Below are 21,563 nucleotides of genomic sequence, written 5' to 3' on the forward strand. Positions count from 1 at the left end.
TGACTATAGAGAAACGGTCATGAGTTAAATGTTGTGACTGCTCACAGTTGGTTTGGGCTGCTGGGATTGCTTTTTTGCAGTTGATGAACGGGTTTTGACGAAAGTGGAATAAAATTGGTTAACTTTAAATTATGATTGATCCGCGATATTTAATTTAAACTCATATTACTTCTAAAACTGTTCCTGCAAAAAATGACGTATTTTTAGTAAAAATACTTCATTCTCACTCCAGCTTTATTATGACTCTTTGAACTAACAAATCTTAAAAAAATGTTTTCTTTACAAAAATATGCGTATAGACTTATATATACGAAAAATATATATAATTATGCAAAATCATTTACAAAAGAAATGTAAAAAATAAATATATATGAAATCAATATTTATAAATGTTTAAACTTAATGTATTTATTATTTTATAAATCAGCTCGATAATTTTGATAAAGAAATACTTTATTGATGAAAAAAAATGAAAAATTTGAATTAAAATATTCTCTAAGAACAAACCAATAGAATACTAATAAATTCACAAAGTATTTTCAATATGGAATAGTAGGGGACCCTTACTGCGGACCAAAACTTCTAGTTTTTTAGCACTGTCTGTTTTTATAAATACTTATTTTTAAGGAAATATTTTTTTGTAAGTTTATTTTATATTATATTACCCTAAAAATACTTATTAAAGAAAAAAATAAAAATAATACTTAAAAATTCACGTAAAATATTGAATTACGATTTAGGCTCTTCAAAGAAAAAAGATTTTTCTATTAGCAGTAAGTTCATTATTTTCAATATTTGTATATTTTAATTTTTCATTTATTTTTAAACTAAAAGATAAATGTTTTTTAGATATGTGCCATTGGATTGATATTGGTGATCACACTTTCAACTGTTTTTTCAAGAAAGAGCTAGTTAGTTAAATTTATTTATAATTTTATTAATTTAAGCAATAGGCTAACATTATCTCAGAGATATTTCATATATGCCCAACCCGTTGGCACTTTTTTTTAATAATTTATTTTTTCCTAAATTTCAGCTAGATATCTTTGGCGTTAAAGGCATTGTTCACTTTTTTTCTTTCGGAACACTAGTATTTTTCCGTAATTACCGTTCTCAAGCCTTAAGTTTAATTTAATTGTTAATGTTCTTTATACAATTTGAAAAATATTCTGCGTTATAAACTTCGCTCTTGTAATACAAAATCTTTTTTTTTCCATGACATGGTTTAATATTTGACAATACTTCAAAAATGCTAAATGTGCCAAATCAAATGCATATATAACAGTTTTGGGAAAGGGAGGGGGGAATTCCCTACACCCCTCGCTCAGGACAGCCCTGTACATATATATATATGTATGTATGTATGTATGTATGTATACATACAGACGTTTTTATTGAAGAAACAGATCAACATTCTATGTCTGATTAAGGTTTCCGACACTACTTACAACTACTATAAAACTAACTAGGATTCTTTTTGTGATTTTCTTTGTGGTGGTCCTTAGGCAAGAGTCTTTAGTCTCCCTTCATATAATTGTGCTCTATACATCTCCTGATTCCAGGGAGGTATGGAAGCTTTAATCAACCAAGCTTTAATCAACCAAGTTCGTTTTAAGTCATGCCTTATTTTTAACATGGCTTCCACCTTCTTGTGCAGTTATTTCTATTAATGATAATTTTTCTCATCTTTTTATGAGAACAAATCTTTTGAAAACAAACCACTTGTTGTGGTTTGTTCTCAAGAGATGCATTTCTTAGAAGTTATTTTCTAGAGACTAATCTACACTTTCCTGTCATTACAGAGCAACAGAATCATCCATTGTAAATCCTGAAAATCACTATGACTTCGGTTGCTAAAGTTATTTCTCTCTAAAAATCATTTTTTGTTTGCGATATAGACATCATTCAGTTGTATTCTTAAAAAAATATTCTTAAGGATTCTTTTTAATTCTCTCTTAATTGCTTAGTAAGTACTTGGCTGAATCTTGTTTTCTGCCTGCTGTAAAATAGTATTTGTGGTTTTAATTTTTAAAAACTCTGGAGAATACTTTGACCCCTCTAACTATCTAGCTTTCAGACATTCAATACGAATCTAAGTCCTCTTGTTTACAACTGATTTGCTGACCATTATAATTAAAAATTTCTGTCGTGGAATAGATGGTGGCGACGAGGCTAAAGATATTCTTCTGTATATATTTAATATTTTTGATAAAGTCTGGCAATCTAGTCTTCTCCATAAGGTTGTTTCAAATCGTGTATTTTGAAAAGCTTTGGAGATTATTTAATCATTCCTTTCAAACCGTAGGATTAAAGTCGTCCTCGAAAGGCAACACTCTTCTTCGTCGTACTCGCTATTTTCTTACTCCCAATACCATTCTCTATTTCCGCAAATCTCTTATATGAAATATTTTTTTCACTCTGGCATTTTTATGTTTTCCTACACATAATTTTACTGTTTTTAAGGTCTTCTGTTAACTATTTTCTTTCTCCTTAAAAATATTTTTTGTAAAGAAACTTCCAAACCAAAATTTTTAAAAAGTTAAGGCAGAACAAATTTCCGTTACCCCACTAACATGTTGAGAAACATTTGGAACTAAAATATTTCATTTTGGCCCTCTCCTCTCTTCTAGAAATACTGTTTCAGAAAGCAGAGGGGCTATAATTGTGAGTTATATATCCAAAATAACTTATGCTTATATGGAAAAACAGAAAAAAGATCTTTTCCTCAATTTTATACTGTTTACTGTTTTTGCATATATATATATATATATATATATATATATATATATATATATATATATATATATATATATATATATATATATATATATATATATATATATATATATATTTAAACCACTTTTTTACAACAATTGTTCCTTTGCTGATTTAATACATTTTTATGAGTGTGCTTTTATTTATTAATAGCAACGTTGCACTTTTAATTTTTCAAAATTAATTTAGTTTTGAAGGTAACTAAACCAACTTGTTAATATTAGCCAAAATAATACCAAATTTAGTATTTGTCGTGACTACCATTTCTCTTGATAAGAAACTAACTTAAAAAACAACAAACAATGTTCCAACACTATCACCTCTTAAATAAGCCTCGTAAAATGGTAAAATATAAATTTTCTTAACCCAGTAGAATTCTAACTTTAACATATCCAATGTTTTATTTGATAACATTGATCAAGTCATGTTATGTGTACGATTACCAATTAAGTTTAAATTTGAGATAAAATTTGATGTAAACTGTTCTCTCTTGTTAACAACAAAAATGACGTTCTAAAAAAAATCTAAATTTTTTATTTGCTCTAACATCTAACTGTTTAAAGTATTGGATATTTATTGGGGGAGCGATAGCTCCAACCCCCACCCCCCACCCCAAACTTTCAGAACATTCCTATGCCATTGACTACAAAAGATAAAAAGTAATGCTTTTAATGTTTACTAATTTGAAATATACTAATAACAACTTATAACGCATTACATATAAAACAATTTAATAGAAAAATAACAGATTTTTTTTATTAGTTAATGTTTTGTACAATATTATAATCACAATTACTTTTCTTTACACTTTTTTTAACATGTTATGTCTTAACATAAATAGGAAACAATTAGTACAATTATCTAAAAATGTTTCTTAAAAGTTATTTAACTTGTATGTCTTAATTAGGTTTTGTTGAATTTAAGTTGAAATTGTAAGATAATAATAAATTGTTATATAATATAAATTACTTAAACATGATAGTTTAATTAATTTATTGTAAATAATTAGAAACTAATTAAAAGCTAAAATTAAAAAGAATCTTACTTCTTACATGTGACTTTTTTTCTAATTTTTTTGTTTTCTTTTAAATCAGCTAATCTAATTTAATCTCGATAGATGGTTCTCTTATCAGCTCTTTGTGCAGATATAAAAACTTTTTTTTCTATATTAAAAAAAATCATTTTCTTCTATTCGCACGTGTATTCGATGTGAACTTCATCGTTACATTCTGAAAAACGGTTTTTCTCTCAACAAGTAACAATAAAGTAAAAACTTTTTGTTATATACAGGAGTTATGCAGGTGTTATTGAATATATAAATTATTTAAAACCCCTTACATTTCTTTTTTTACCAAAATTATTTTAAATCTGTGCAATTCCCACTAAAACCTCTACCCCACCCCTCTCACATACACAAATACAACTGTTATTTTATTTTTATCAATAGCAAGCAGTTTTTGTTTTTACAATGTTATTTGAGGATCGGGACTCTTGAGGATCTAGGTTTGTTTCTTTAAGCCTTAAAGAAACACTATTACTTTTTTAAAGAGTTTATTTTTTATAATTACTATCATGCTCATTTTGGGTTTTAGAACATTTTGTCATATTGTATAAATAAGCAAAAAGTATATTATAGTTCATTGAAAACAAAGCAACACTATTTTCAATTCCAAAAAGCATACATTAAAATTGGAACAATCTGCCATTTTCTTCAAAAGCTTTTTTTTCTGTAATATAAATTTGATATTAGGCAGATTTTAAATTGGCATAACTGAATATTTTTTTTAGAATGGTTTCCTTCATGTCTTGGAGCAAATCAATTTATATAAACTTATAGTTAATTTATAAAACAGTTAAAAAAATTTGTGTCCTGCGCATTGAGGTCCCTATTTAAATGGTAAATTTTTTCCCACACAGTGACCAAGTTATACCACTTATCTTAAACATAAGAAATAAGACAATTTTCTTTCTTGAATGAAATGAGGATGAATTATCATAATTAACTGTTAAAGCTAAATATTTTTTTAGTTCTTATGGAAGAAAGCAGGTTCAATAACATCCTATTTGAACAAATGTTATACTTCCACTTCAGTAAATAACTGATCTTTGCTATATCTATCAGATTTTAAAACTATGAGTTTACAGTTAGATGATAAATTGCCAAATAGGCTAGGTGGTTACATTTAATTTTGACAAACTGCAAATTAATAGTAGAGGTCTTTTTTCTTGAAACTTATGTTGGGGTTGTATGTTTTTTTTTTTTTTTTTTTTTAAATCAAGACCTAAACTAATGCCCACATAAAACTCATTTAAAATGCTCAGTATCACTTGTTTATAATGTTAATTTTTTATTGAAATAATAACAAAAACTTCTCCATAAATTGTGCTAAATAAAAAAGATAAAGTCATAGAGTTTCTAGTTGCTTCTATAAACAGGTTTAATTTTTGTATATAATATTTTTGTATAAAATTATTGTTTTTTTATAATAATTATAAAAGAACAATAATTTCATTTTAGCATTTCTAAAAAAACAAATGACCAATCAGTTTTATTAATATCACTTGATGGATTTCGATTTGATTATCTTCAGAGAGGGGTTTCTCCCAATCTTCTTAAGTTTGGTAAGCTTTATTGAGCATGTTTTTATGTTAAACATTTTTTTGTTGTAAAATTTAGCTTGTCTATATTTAATTGTTTGAAAGTAAATTATTTTTACAAACTAAGTTTTTATGTTTAGCAGCGTGTAGGTTTTTATACCTGTTTATAGGTAGGGTGTAGGTACTGTGTATAGGTATACCCCCTGGAATTTTTTATGATGCAGTCCAATGGAAGGTATTAAGATCAGTTTATATAAAATAATAATATTACTATTTAAATGGTTGTGTTTTATTAGCAAAAATTTATTATTTGTTTATGATTTATTACGTTATCTCTTTTATATGTAAGTTTCTATCCCTCTTCTTTAAAAGTTATTATGACTTTAGGCCTTTATATCATTGTACCAGTGTTGAAACTGGTACCATGTACCAGTGTTGAAACCAGTACCATATACCAGTGTTAAAAGTAATATTTTAGGTCTTTTGGTATGACATCCTATGGTTGTGTGGATTTGATCATAAGCTTCAAAGAGTCAATCACAATATAGATGTTAGTCTTTTCACCCCATAGTATGATGTTACCCTTTTCCTAAAACCACTTTTGCAAATAAATGAAAGTTTATAATATCTAAATATAATAAGTTTATAATAATGGAAGTATATAATATAAGTAACCACACGGTTAGCACAGATCCTGATAATGACAAACTAACCCAAGAACACCACTTATATGGGGTCATAGTATCTGCACCAAGTTACACTGTGATGCAAGTTTTGAAATCTTTTAACTTTGTCCGCAAAAATTTATTTAATTTGAATGTTCAAATTTAGTGAAGTTTTGACTTCATAGTGCAACAATAAAAACACCTGTAGAATGAGAACCACTACATATATTTTGATAAAAATTGGTGTAAATGTAGCATATGGCCTAACCAAACTCTGGATAATATTTCAGTTGGGTTGGTTTACTGGTTAAAGATTTATGGCAGTTTTAGCTTATATTTTGTTAGTTTTTTGGTATTTAGACCTCAAAGCATTACAGATTACTGTGATATTCAACTACTATTTTCAAAGTAAAGGTTACATAAGTGTTCTACTATGTAGTATCAACAATTTTTTATTTTTATTGTTTTATTGCTACATGTACCATTTTCTGTTGCCTAATAATAATAAATCGAATTATGGTAGCAGTTCTTTAAAGATGCTTACTGTTCAGAACAGTTATGCAGCATAACAATCTTTCTTTGTACTCTGGATGATTATTGTTTCATTTATACCTTGACCAATGTTTATAAAGCCTTAATAAGCAGTTTCGACAGTTTGTTCACTATAGGGCCGCAAGGGGGAAACATTTGTGACTGATGATTTCTTTGATGAGGTAGAAGATGGTGTGAATTTTGTGTGTTATGCTTGCATCAATTAAGTAACACTTTTTGAAATTTTCAATTATTTCAGCAAAATCTGAAGGATAAATTCAAAGCAAGCTTTTACAACTAAATTGAAACTTTTGAATTCTTCAGTTATGTGAAGAATGTTGGGAACCAATTTGTGTCATCAAGTTGCATTAACACTTTAACATTTTTAAGAAGCTTCTTGCAATTATTTCCCTCAAACTGGCCCCCATGATATGGGCCCAGTTGAATGTGGAGGGCAGCTTGTTATTTAATGAATTCTATCCAAGCAGTTTTAAGTATCTTGAAAAGATGATTGACAATTCCTATATGGAGATACAATTCCATCAGTGGGATTACTTCCAAAATCAGATTATTGTCAGGCCCACTGATATTGGCTTTCAAATGACATAGCCTAACAACTTTGCATGAGCAACAGATTGCTGAAAAGACTTAAGGCTAGATTTAATTTAGCCCAGTGTTTGTAAGATTCTCAGATTTCTAAATTTAACAAAAAAGTATACAGCATTAGTAATACTTATAAAGTTTTTATTAAAATTCAATTACAACATGACAATTTTTTCTTGAGAGCCTCATTAAATAAATTTTCCACCTCAGATGGTATAATTATGCCACTGATTAAAAGTATGCTGTTATATAAAAATTCAAAACAGAAATTAGTATTTTATATTAAGAGTTTAGGGAGAAAAATACAAAAAAATTTGATTTGCTGATTGTAGATGAAAGCATATACTTTGATTTATTTTTAAATAAAAGTAGATAAGCAGTATCTTTTATTTAAAAACAATTTTTATTTTGGTAGTTACATAAACTAAAGCGCTTAATGTTGCATTAAAAAAACATGCAAATGCAAACATTTTTCTGTAACCACAGCAAACTAACTATAAAAAGGGAAAACTCAAACTAATTATATAAGCTAAATTGTTTAAAAAACTTTGTAATGAGAACATAGATTTATTGTTGAAACCAGGTATTTTTGTAACAAAAAAAAGTTGCAAATTTGTGAGCCTAACAAATTTGACTCATAACTGAAAGTATTATGCCAAAAAAATGAATATTTTTTGTTAATATCTTACATCTTATTTAATAATTAATTTGTTACAGAAGTTTAATTAACTCTAATCCTTTTTTTTTTATGTTTATATATGTAATAAACGCAAAGTACAACTTGTATCAGCATTTAAGGATCCATTTAAAAATAGTTTTTTTACTGATTTCGTTTAAACTTATTTATAATAATGGAAATGAAATGCATATACATCTTTATGTTGTTTTTCATTTAGCAAAAAGTGGTGTGCAAGCTGAGTTTTTACAATCTCAATTTCCTACTAAAACATTTCCAAATCATTATACTATTGTTACTGTAAGTTTTACTGTTATAAGTCTTTTTAAGTCTCCTTTGAGTTATACTGTTTTTAAATTATAAATAGGGAATCTTTGTAAGCCAGTGATAGTGAATCTTTATCAAAAATTAAATTTTTGTGGTGTAAAACTCATGTGTGTTGTTATTAGTAAGATTAGTGTTTGAAGTTTTAGGTTTTTTATTCTTTTTTATGTTAACTTTTCTCAACAAAATAAATTATTCTCCTTTTTTATTTAATATTTATCTGTTTGCTTTATTGCATTTTAATTGCATTTTTATGTATCACAATATTGTAAATGATTTTTTTTCAAAGTATATTGGCTTTATCTACAAATTATTTAATTTTTTTCAAGGTTTTTATTACCACGTCCCTGGTAGTACCATACTCAACTTGTTTCTCCATGCGGCCTTGTTTATCAAGGTCCGTGTTTTGGAGTTAAAGAGTTGAAAAAGATTTGCAACCACAAAAAGTAGTCTCCTCGACTGTAGTGGCTCCCCAAGGCTTCTGTCTCAGCCTTAGTGAGATAAATAACATTACTAACACAAAATTAAAAATCTGCAAAATCAGATATGTTTTTATAGTTTTAATTATATGTATATACATAATTTAATTATATGTATATATATATATATATATATATATATATATATATATATATATATATATATATATATATATATATATATATATATATATATATATATATATATATATATATATATATATTATATTTCCATAAAAACATTTTTTAAGTTTAGACCTTATTTCATTGCTCTAAACTTAAAAAATGTTTTTCACTAAACCTTTAGGTAGCCATGTTGTTCTTTTTTTCTTAATTTACTCTTAATTTGTCTTGAAGAAGTGATTTTTTTTTGAATTAGAACTGATTTTTTTTTTGCAAAAAACTTTTTTAGCTCCTGAATTGAATCTAATGATTCTAGTTTTAAAAAAATTAAATTACAGGAAGTCATAAATGTCTTAAGTACTGTAAACTTTTACACATTTGTGAAATATGTTGACACTAATATAAAAAGAATTCTTTAAATAGTTTACTTCCCTTTTTTTTTAAATATATTTAAAAAAAAAACTTGAAATAAAAAGTTAAAAAAAAAGCATAAAGTTAAATTTTTTCCTTAGAAACCAGTTAGGGGAGAAGAAAAGAAACCTAATTTTCTTTTCTTCTCCCCTAACTGGTTTCTAAGGAAAACTATGTCTTCTTCTTTGATATTTTTGTTGCAGCATTGGACTTAAAGAGTTAAGAGTGATTTATAACAGTAACATTAAAAATATAAAAAAAATACATCACATGTCAATGAAACTATAAATATAGATATTATGCTATAAATATAGATATTATATATATATATATATATATATATATAAATATATATATATATATATATATATATATATATATATATATATATATATATATATAACATACGTACATACATATATATATGTATATACATACATACATACATATATATATACATAAATACACATATGTATATATATACATATATATATATATATATATACACACATATATATATACATTTATATATATGTATAAATATATATATATATATATATATATATATATGTATATATATATATATATATATATATATATATATATATAACATACGTACATACATATATATATATACATACATACATATATATAAATACATAAATACACATATGTATATATATACATATATATATATATATATATATATATATATATATATATATATATATATATATATATATATATATATATATATGTATATATATATTCACACATATATATACATTTATATATATGTATAAATATATATATGTATAACTAGTATATACCATAAAGAAACTTTTACTAGGCTATTGACTGATTTATTTTAGTTTTACATCATTTCAATACAAATTGGTGCTAATTAAAACTCTCATTGACTATACATTTAAAATAAATAACACCTGGGCAGGATTTTATGAAAATATTCAGTCAACTAAAATAACTTAACTTTAAAATCAATATCCTAATAAACTAATAGATAGTTCCCTAAAAAAATATTTGGATCTTAAAGACTCTGAACCTTTGGAAAAACCTAAATATGAATGTAAATATTTTAAATTATTGGTGAACGATCTTTAAACTCTCAAAACAAAATATCGGAGTTAATAAAGCTGTTTTGTAAAGAGAAATTTATCATAAAATTGGCATTTCTACTAAAATTCAACAGTTTTTTTCATTAAAAGATATTATTCCCAGAAATTTAAAATCTAGCGTTGTTTATAAATTTAATTGTGCAAACTGTAATGTTTGTTACATAGGGCAAACTGTCCGACACATTTCTCAACGTATTGATGAACATTTTAAGGAAGATAAAAAATCACATATATTTCAATATATTAAATCTAACATTGATTGTTTTAATAAAGCAACTGCAGAATGTTTTACCATTCTGGATTCTGCCAATAGGAAAACTGAATTAGAAATCAAAGAAAGTCTTTATGTAAAATGGCAGAACCCTGAGAATTGTTCTAATCTAACTTATATTATCATCCTGTCCTTTATTGTACAATACCCTTTGTATATTGAATGTAAGCTTTAAATTTGATTGTATTTTTATTATTTCCTTTGTATTATATTTTTCATTTTAATTATGTATTATAAATAGTTTTTTTTAATAGCAATTTTTAATGGATTTTTAATTACTTTGTGTTTATATATATATATATATATATATATATATATATATATATATATATATATATATATATATACATATATGTATATATATATATATATATATATATATATATATATATATATATATATATATATATATATATATATATATACATACATATATAAAATTTTTATTCATAGTTTTTTATTTTCTTTGCTTTATGCAAAGACTTTATTAATGATCAATATATACGTTCTTAAAACTTTCTTATGTATACTTTCTTAAAACTTTTAAAATCTGACTATGTGGTTTTTCCTGTGTGATCTTTATGTATGTCTATTGAATAATAGGGTTTATATCCAGAATCACATGGTATTGTGGAAAACACATTTTTTGATAAGGTGTTCAATGAAACATTTTCTCTTGGTTCAAAATTTAAAGAGAATCCAAAATGGTGGCATGGTGAGCCGGTAAATGTTTATTCTTTATTTATTGCTTAAAACTTATTTTTGAAAAAAATTTTATAGTTAATGATAAACAAGCTTGTTCACTTAAAGAACTTTTGTTTTACAACCCTTTCTTGATTGTTTTTTTCTAAATAAACTTTGAGAGAATTACTTGATTAAAAATAAAAGTTGCTTCCACATAACATCATACCACTTCATTCCAAGTAGACCAAATTTTTAAGGTGTTTACCATTGACCACCATTAATTTTGATGAAACTTGTTTATGTATATAAACAAGATAAGCAAGTTCAGATAGTTATAACAATTAATTTGTGTAGTTTTATGTTTTCACAATTGAAATGAAGTGAATGTAGTTAAGTTTTTCTCTTTTACTTGTTGTTATATTTTATAACTGAGTTATTTTGCATTGGATATAGTTGGATATAACACAGACTTTTTAGATTAGGTTTTTTGAAAAATAAACAATATTAAGATATTATTAGTAATAGTAATAGTATTAAGTTAGTAATATCTTAATTTAGATGCTTAATTTAGATAAATTTTGTGTGGTATATGGCTATAAAACATAATAGATTTCTCATATTTTTATTTTAGAACTCATTACTTCTTTTCTGACTTTAATCATTACAAAAAAAATAAGCGAGTCCAGCAACCATTATGCTCAATATTTCTTAATTCATGAAAGTTAAATCAAAATATTTACTTTTAGATATGGGTTACTGCAAAGAAACAAGGTTATAAGTCTGCTGCATTTTTCTGGCCAGGCTCAGATGTTGAAAGTGAAGGTATTTAAAATATTTTTAAAAATCATCAAAATGCATGCTGATAATTCTCTGAATTAATGGTTGCAGGGAAAATTGCCTTAATACTACGAGAAAACTTATCTAAAAAATAATCAGATTACAGTTCACTATTATTTGCTTTTTTGTTTTAATAGTTACTGTTTTCAAGATTTTTTGAATAAAAATTATTTTTTTGAACTTACATTGAGTTGGTTGACATTTTATTAAAAAAAAAATTTTGTTAGCATAAGTGTTTAGTAATTTAAAAAAATATATATCAAATAAGAGGTAATTTAAGTTTTTTTTATATTCAATTTTTCTAACTGTTCTATTGACTTAAAGTTTAGTTAAATCAATTTTAAAACCACTAAATGTCAATGTTTAGTCTTACAAAAAGTCAGAAATAATAAAACTAAATGAACTTTGATATTTTTTTGTTTTTTTGTTAATTCACCTCACCAAGGCCCAGAATGGCCACTACAGACGAGGAGGCTACTTAATTGTGGCTATAACCCTCTCTCAACTCTATAACTCTGAAACACGAACTTTGATGAACAAGGCCGCTGTGTGAAGAAACAAAATGAGAATTTGATATATCTTCTCCTTTAATTTTTATTATTATTGCTGTTGATTTTTTGTTTGTTTGTTTATTTTATTTAGTTGTCGCTCCAATGACTAGTTTTTAACTATGTAAGTGACACCTAACCTAATTTTGTATAAAAAACTTGTAATTTTTCAAATTTTGGTTTAATAAATTGATAAATATATATATATATATATATATATATATATATATATATATATATATATATATATATATATATATATATATATATATATATATATATATATATATATATATATATATATATATATATATATATATATATATATATATATATATATATATATATATATATATATATATATATATATATATATATTGAAAGTTATTAGTGATAATGTAGTTAAAACACAAAATGACTTAATTATAAAAAGTTACCAAAGCATTAAATAAGGTTTGCAAACTAAACTCTAAAATAAGATAAAAAAAATTGCTTCTTAAGTGTAACAACTTTGTGTACGACCCCTTCTTTAGTGTAACAACTTTGTGTACGACCCCTTTGAAAAAAATTGATAAGTTTTAAACAAAAGTCAAAAAGAAGACTTTTTTTTTGACAAAAACTTAAAAAGACTTTTCCAAAAACAAAACAAAACAAAAAATATTATTAGCATTTTTTAAAATATTGCTTTATATTATTACTATTTTTTTAAATATTATTATATTTTATATTAATATAGTATTTTATATTATTATCAATTTTTTTTTTGCCTTTTTTTTACATGCAGTTGATAACTATCCACTAACTGTTTGATAATAAAAGTTAGCAGAATTAGTAAATGGCTAGGGTTAATGCTTGATTGAAGCTGGGAATGCGGCAAGGGAGGAATAAAAATTGATATCTCTTTATATTAATTCTGAACTTAATAGTGGTAGTAGTAGTAGTAGTAGTAGTAGTAGTAGTAGTAGTAGTAGTAGTAGTAGTAGTAGTAGTAGTAGTAGTAGTAGTAGTAGTAGTAGTAGTAGTAGTAGTAGTAGTAGTAGTAGTAGTAGTAGTAGTAATAGTAGTAGTAGTAGTAGTAGTAGTAGTAGTAGTAGTAGTAGTAGTAGTAGTAGTAGTAGTAGTAGTAGTAGTAGTAGTAGTAGTAGTAGTAGTAGTAGTAGTAGTAGTAGTAGTAGTAGTAGTAGTAGTAGTAGTAGTAGTAGTAGTAGTAGTAGTAGTAGTTGTTGTTGTTGTGTGTGTGTATACACATATATACAGAGCCATGCTGTTACTTTTTGGGGCCCTGTGCTGTATCTTTTTGAGGCTCTTAAAAATTTTCTTTTCAACTTTATTGAATTCATTTTTATTGGGTTTTATTTCTAAAAAAAAAGTTATACAAAAAAGTTATATATCAATTTTCTTAGCCCTTTTGTGGTTGCATTTTCTATCAACAGTATTGAAATCCTGAAAGTCTTTCCTGTGACATTGTAGAACGTAGATAATTTGCAATTAATTTTGAATTAGTTTTAATTAGTTTTGAAAATGATTGTTCACAATAAGCAACAGTAATGGTTATTGTTAAAATTATTCGATATACAGGATACATACATTTGGATATAATTCTTCCAAATTCCTTTCTAAAATGAATTCCAAATTCTCTATAATAGTATAATTATCTTCTAAAATATATCTTGCAATAGAAAGTTTTTTTTTTGAATTCCTCCTCTTCAGCATCATTTCCTAAGTGTTTGACCAGAATTGAACAATTAGTATTGAATTCATTTGTATTCCTAGTTTTTAGCTTTTTATTATTGAAAAGAAAACAGAAAATTGGATATAAAAAATTATATGTTTCAAATCGTTCTTGTAATGAATCTTTTACTTTATCAATTAGTTTATTAAAATAAACTTATCTTCAGCCATTAGAACTAGATGGTTATGCTCATCATCAATTTCAGAAATGAAATCACTTATATCAATATCATCACAGCATTCAATTGGATCAATCATCATCTATTGGTTCAATTTCTTCATTCGGTATACCAATATCTTAATATTTCTTATTTGCTTTATTTTTATGGTCTGTATAATAACAATAGTCTGCCAATCTCTTGAGATTACGTAGTCTCCATTTTGACTAAACTAGATTCTGGTAATTTATCAAGATAATCTTTGTTTCTACTTAATATTTGAGTGTCACAAGAAGACCGTTTAGTGAACTGTGCTATAATATCTATATATACCAACGCTTCTTGTGCTTCTTTTATAATCTGTTCAAAATCGTTTATGAAATCATCAAGAGATAATAGCATAGCCTTTGTATGTTGTAATGCAATATTAGTTGCCATTTTTTTTCTCGCTGAAGCAGTTGGCTGAAAATGTGAAGCTTTGGTAACAAGTGATACCAAATTATTGGGAGCACAACAAATTCATAAGATTTTATTTATTTTATTAAAAAGGCAGCAAAGTTTATCTTGCGCAAGACTAATTTCTTTTATCTGGTATTTCACGGCTTTTATACTTTTAAAGCAATATTCCCACGAAGTATTGCTCGGTGCCTTCAGATTAATTTTTGAATATTTCACTTGAATAGTCTATCGCTTTGTTGATGCAGCAAAAATCTTATATAAATTATTTAATGTGTTAATGTGGCTTTTAATGTGGCTTTTAATGTGGCAATGTTTAATGTGGGTTTTAATAGTGTTTTTAACACTATCATTTATGACTAAGTTGATGTTATGTCCACCACACAGCGTATACCATGCTTTGTTGTTGAGTTCTAAAATTTAACTTTTCACTTTCTTATATTCTCCTTTCATAATGCTTGCGTTGTCATATGACTGACCTTGGCAATCCGCAATCTTGATTCCTAATATTTCTAATTTCTCAATACAAATGTTTTCTAAATTTTCTCTGGTTGATGATATTATATTTACAAAGTTTAAGAAACTGTCTTGAACACTTGGCTTTTGGTCCATACATACTGAATAATGATGGACAACTGGTCTTTTTTGCGAAAATCTGGTGTAGAATCTATTATTACAGAAAAGTGTTTTGGTGATTTAATATTACTTACTATTGTATGTAAAACTCTAGAATCTAGTTGTAAGATAATTTCAATTTGACTTTTCACAGAAAAATATGATGTAACTCTTTTTTCTGTATCAGCGATTGATTCTAAATGCATTTTGAGTTCTGGAACAAAACCAGCAAGTAATTCAATTACTCCTAAAAAATTATCACTATTCGGTTCAAAGAGTTTTTCGTTGCTGCCACTAAAAGCTATATTTCGTTCACTTAATAACAATACCGCTTTTACAATACATTTTAAAATTATTCGCCACCTTCGTTCGCCATCTTCGTTTTTCTTAATCGAACACATCTTCATTGAGATGATCTATTCCTGTTCTATGTTTAATGTTAAATTGTAGAAATCGCCATTTATACGCTGATTCAAGATGTTTCTTTAAAGATTCATGTTCAGATAACCCTATTTCTGTATGGGCATAATCAGAAAATCCACTTGAAATTAAGCTTATCTTTATCGATGAAAACAACAAAAACAAAAGCAGAATTTTTTTCCTGTTGAGTTAGAATATAAAAGCCAATTTCTTAATTCTTTTTCACCATTTTTTATTTGTCAGTAAAAAAAATGTCACTGAAACATCTTCCTCGAGAATTTCTTTTATAATGGATATCTTAAATACTTTTTGGTGACTGCTCTACCAAAAGCATCCGTTGTTTGTTGTCTATTTCAACAGGCCATGCTGCAGGATCTAATCTATCATAATTGCATTTTGGTTAAATGCCGCTCTCCGTATGTAAATTATCACTTATTTCTGAAGTCTTGTTAGGTATAATATCCTCAATATTGACGCTATTGGATCCTAATTTACCATCTACATTCTTGTTCTGGTTATTGATGTTTTGAAGTTGTGGCTCATTCATATTTTCTTCACTACTATCGTTTTCAAATTGAGATTTACCATTTAAATTGCATATATCGATTAAAGTAGTGTTCGAAACGGATGAACTTTTCCCTTGTTTAATTAAATTTTAACTTATGATCCCGCAAGGAATATTAATAAATAAAAGCAAGCATAAATAAATTAATTAAAAAAAAAATGATTAAGTTATAATAAATTAAATAAAAAGACAAAAAAGTACGAAAACACTTAATTAATAACAACAGCGAACAACAAAAATAATAAGCAACAACAGCACAAATAATAACAAATATTACGCAAACAAAAGGCAAGCACAACAACTACAAAACAAAAACAAAAACTACATAACGCAAAGCGTAAAAAATTTGTAGCGAATTATTTTTGTTTTAATTAGTTCTTTTTATTATTTTTTCAAACATTGTTATTATACTGATATAATAAACATAACATATATATGTATATATATATATATATATATATATATATATATATATATATATATATATATATATATTTATATATATATATTTATATATATACATATATATATACATATATATATATATATTTACATATATATGTATACATATATATATATATATACGTGTATATATGTATATATATATGTGTGTGTGTGTGTGTATATATATATATATATATATGTATATATATATATATATTTCTTGAGCAACGTACAACGTAATAGCAATAAACAAGAAACATGTCTGAACTATGTCTAAACATTTCGGAACTAGTCTGGAAGTGTTGTTTTTACATGTGCATTGAGCATGTAATAATAAATTATATTTTACATATAAAAGTGTCATTTTTACATAAACATTTTACTTTTCTACTTTTTTTTAGGCTTTTATTAAAAGTAATTATAAAGATCTATAAAAAGAAGTTTATATTAAATTAGTCAAATTATTGTTTGTTTTTTTTGTAGAAAAAAGACCAAATTACTGGAAAATGTATAACCGGTAATTTAAATATCTTATTTTTAATGTTTTTTTTTTAATAAACTTTATTGAAAGTATCAATTCAGTAAGTTAGTATTTTATTTAAAATATAGTTATATAGTAATTTAAATTTTATTTAAAATATTAGTTATAAAGTAAGTTAGTATTTTATTTAAAATATAGTTATATAGTAATTTACTAACTTTATTGACAGTATTAATTTAGTAATACATGTAAGTATGTGGACGTCCTCAGGAAAAATAAGTTGTCACAAAGCTTTAAGACTTTTTTTTAGACTGTTTTTAGACAGGTTCTCATTTTTCTTTTTAATTGGTATCATATTTAAAAAAAATACAAAATACCAATAAATAAATAAAATACTTTCATTATTTATTTTTTACTATTGAAATTTGTAATAAATAAACTGAAAAGTCTAATTAAAATCAACAAACATAAAAGTCTTTTTGTTGTTTGCAATTCTTGTGATTGAATAGAGGTATCATGTGTTTTTAACTTTACAAATTCATGTAGTTTTCTCAGATTTTACAACAGTCATTGTATTGAATACTGTTACCGTATTTGGGCTTTGTCTTAGGGTTAGAACACATTCCAGAAACTCAATTAAAAAACACAATTTAGAAAATGAAATTCCAAATCATTGACTTTACAAAAACTAGCGCATTGTAATTTTGACTTTTCTTAATATAATTTTCAACTTTAAAGTCTGCTTTTAATCATTTTCTTTCTCTTTAAGTATTGTTTATACTTCTTAGTAACTTAGTAATATATAGTTTACTTATTACAATTACAAATTATAATTATAAATATTAGGAAATATAAAATTCAACTGTTTGCAAAAAATGTCAAAACTATAAAAGCATAAAAAATAAATTTCTTTCTTAAGTTCAGTACCATTTTTGGAAAGAATTGATCAAGTAGTTTCTTGGTTGAAGCTCGATGATAAATCAAGGTAAAATAAATTTTAACTAAGCTTCGTTTTAATCAAAAGTTTGAATTATTTCTTATTAATTAAATTATATCAGGGCTTATGATAAAGAAAATTATCTGACATTATTTTACCCTCATAAAATTAAAATATATTTTCCTCATGAAATAAAGATATGTTGAGCATGGTTACTCACACTTATCATAATGTCCTTGAGATTGATTATTAGCATTGAAAATAGGTGATGACTAGGGATGTATTAGAATTCTGTTCCAGACGGAATTTGTGATTTTTAGGTCATTCCTTTTCTAGCCAGAATTAAAATATTTTGGAATGCCAGAATTTAGTTTTTAGCTTTTTTTTTAAGGCATGTTACACAGACTGTGAAATTAAATCAAAAAACAATTGTCCTACAGGGCAATGAAAAACTATAGTTAAACATAGGTAAAAAATACTAATTTCTAAACAAACACAATGTAATTTTATTTGCAATAATCAATTATGTAAGGATTTCTGGAAGTTTAGGAATATTGTAGTGCAAAGAGTTACTATCCAGTTTTGGTCAACGAACTATTTTTTCATCAAAAATGTTACCTGCCTCTGAGAATAATCTTATTTTATATGTTACTTAAATTTTAGATAGTTAAAAAATTTAGGATGCCTAATACAGTGAATATTTCAATTTTAACCTAAATGGAAAAATAGAAAACAAAGAAATAATTTTGAATATAAATATTATGCAGGTTAAAACTTTCAATAAATAAAATTATAAGAAACAAATAAAAACAACATGTTAGATTTAAACAAGAGTCAAGTTAATGAAATAGGTTATATATATATATATATATATATATATATATATATATATATATATATATATATATATATATATATATATATATATATATATATATATATATATATATATATATGTATATATATATATATGTATATATATATATATATATATATATATATATATATATATATATATTATAGGTAATAAATATATATTATATAGCCAAGATGCTGAGGTGCAGGTTTTCACTTTTAATCTTGAAGATAAAAAATTACATAAATATATTTCTTGTTCCGTCAAAAATTCTGGATTTTTATTAACAATTCCAGCAAATCTGGTACACCCCTAATGATGACCAATAATCAGATATGTTAGTTAATGTGCTAAAAACATCTGGTTTAATCCAAAAAATTTTATAAGTTGGTTTGATGATTGTTATAAGTTGCTATAAATTGGTTGATGATTCTCTAAGTTTATAAAAGTTTTTTTATGATTATTTATTTCAATTACAAACGATGTGTGGAATATTACATAAAGCACCAAAGAAATCTTACATTTTGAGAAATCTTGACATTTTTAATATTACTATTTAAAATTTTCTCAAGTTTTAATTTTTGTAATCTTATTTATTTTACAGCAAATTTTGAAAATAGATAATATTTCTTTCTAAAAGTCAGCAATAATGACTTAAAAACTTTCCATTCATTGTTTGTACAAAACAGAAACTTGCGTTCTAATTAAAACGTTGTGCTTTATTTAAAAAAGATTTAAAAATAAAAACAAAAAAACTATAACAATTGTAGTTTTATTTTTAACAAAGTGCAAACTTTATCATTTAATTTAACAATTTTATCTTTAACAAAAACTTATCGAAAATTTTTAATTTAAAATCATTTTAAAAAATAATTATTTTATTATTTCTAAACTCTATGGGAGGAGGGCGAGCTATGGCAAGCAGAATTTTGTACTTGTTACAAGGTTAATGGCAAGCAGGATTTTATACATTTGATAAAAGGTTAATGATAAGCAGAATTTTATACTCTTGTTACAAGGTTAATGGCAAGCAGGATTTTATACACTTGTTAAAAGATTAATGGCAAACAGGGTTTTATACACTCGTTACAAGGTTAATGGCGAGCAAGGTTTTATACACTTGTTACAAGGTTAATGAGTGCTGTTTATTGCATCTGAAATTTTAATGTATTTTGTGTGTGTGCATGTTTCGCATAAGTGGAGTAATTACTTCAGTATTGTCATAAGCTCTGTTTTATGTTAATATACTTAACATAATAAATTACTTTTAACCTAATATACATAAGTATGTTAAATTACTTTTTATAATGTTTATAATATATATGAATATATTAAATTATTTTATGTTTTATTTTTAAAATAAAGTTCTAAGTTTTATTTATTTTTATAGACCTTCTATGACTTTATTATATTTTGAAGAACCAGATAGTGCAGGACATAGTTATGGACCTGATTCAGATGAGGTATTTTTGGTTTTTAATCACAAACATTTTTTCCATACAGCATTTAAATATAAATTAATTCTTTTATATTTTAGGTAAATTCTGCAATAAAGAAAACTGATGAATATTTTGGGATTCTTCTTGAAAAATTAAAATCAAATAAATTGACAGAAAATTTAAATATAATTGTACTTTCTGATCATGGTACATTTTTTTTTCTATTTTTAATTTTCTATATTTTTTATATTTTCAATCTTAAATTGTTACCTTTCCTTTACAGGAATGGCAACTGAAAATACAAGCGCTATAATATACATTGATAAAGTCAGTTAATTTTTAGAGATTGTTTGTTTAAAAAAAATTATAGTTTTTTGATTTACTATTGTTACAAATAATATTATGATTGTAGCTGTTAATGTTAGTCATTATTATGTTGATTTATTAATTATGTTAGTTTATTATTATTGTTACTAGCAAGATATGGATGTCAAATGTAAATGTATTAATAAATAAAACAAATAGATATAAAAAATATATATGAAACCCATCAGTTGTAAATAACAAAGACTGTAAATAAAGTTGTAAATAATTGTTTCAAAGATTATGATTGTGAAGGTATAAAATTTCGTAGATTTTTTTTTACTTAAAAGTGTAAAAGATTTTTTTAAAAGTTATGTGAATTAGTGCAAAATAGACAAAAAAGATTGCATTTTAAAGAAGATTTTATTTTAGAATAACTTATCATGTTTAGTAATAAAAGTATTTAGTTATTGTCATTGTAGATTGTATTTTTATTA

At 24.8% G+C, this 21,563-nt stretch overlaps 1 protein-coding gene across 3 annotated transcripts in view; it reads left to right on the forward strand.

Moving 5' to 3' along the window:
* LOC100210354 (uncharacterized) overlaps positions 1 to 21,563 on the forward strand; it is an 86,045-nt gene that overhangs the window by 16,314 nt on the left and 48,168 nt on the right. For 2 of the 3 annotated variants that reach the window (XM_065805910.1, XM_065805911.1), the window contains exons 2-12: positions 741 to 773; positions 850 to 911; positions 5,294 to 5,397; positions 8,069 to 8,148; positions 11,196 to 11,315; positions 12,023 to 12,098; positions 17,534 to 17,567; positions 18,456 to 18,516; positions 20,715 to 20,787; positions 20,862 to 20,970; positions 21,047 to 21,090. In XM_065805910.1, the coding sequence (XP_065661982.1) occupies positions 5,341 to 5,397; positions 8,069 to 8,148; positions 11,196 to 11,315; positions 12,023 to 12,098; positions 17,534 to 17,567; positions 18,456 to 18,516; positions 20,715 to 20,787; positions 20,862 to 20,970; positions 21,047 to 21,090 (654 nt within the window). In that variant the 5' untranslated portion in view covers positions 741 to 773; positions 850 to 911; positions 5,294 to 5,340. Of the gene's footprint in view, positions 1 to 740; positions 774 to 849; positions 912 to 5,293; positions 5,398 to 8,068; positions 8,149 to 11,195; positions 11,316 to 12,022; positions 12,099 to 17,533; positions 17,568 to 18,450; positions 18,517 to 20,714; positions 20,788 to 20,861; positions 20,971 to 21,046; positions 21,091 to 21,563 lie in introns of all 3 variants that reach the window. The other variant, XM_065805909.1, reaches the window with a different exon arrangement.

Source organism: Hydra vulgaris, chromosome 09 (assembly GCF_038396675.1).
Source record: "Hydra vulgaris chromosome 09, alternate assembly HydraT2T_AEP".
Classification (NCBI taxonomy): domain Eukaryota; kingdom Metazoa; phylum Cnidaria; class Hydrozoa; order Anthoathecata; family Hydridae; genus Hydra; species Hydra vulgaris.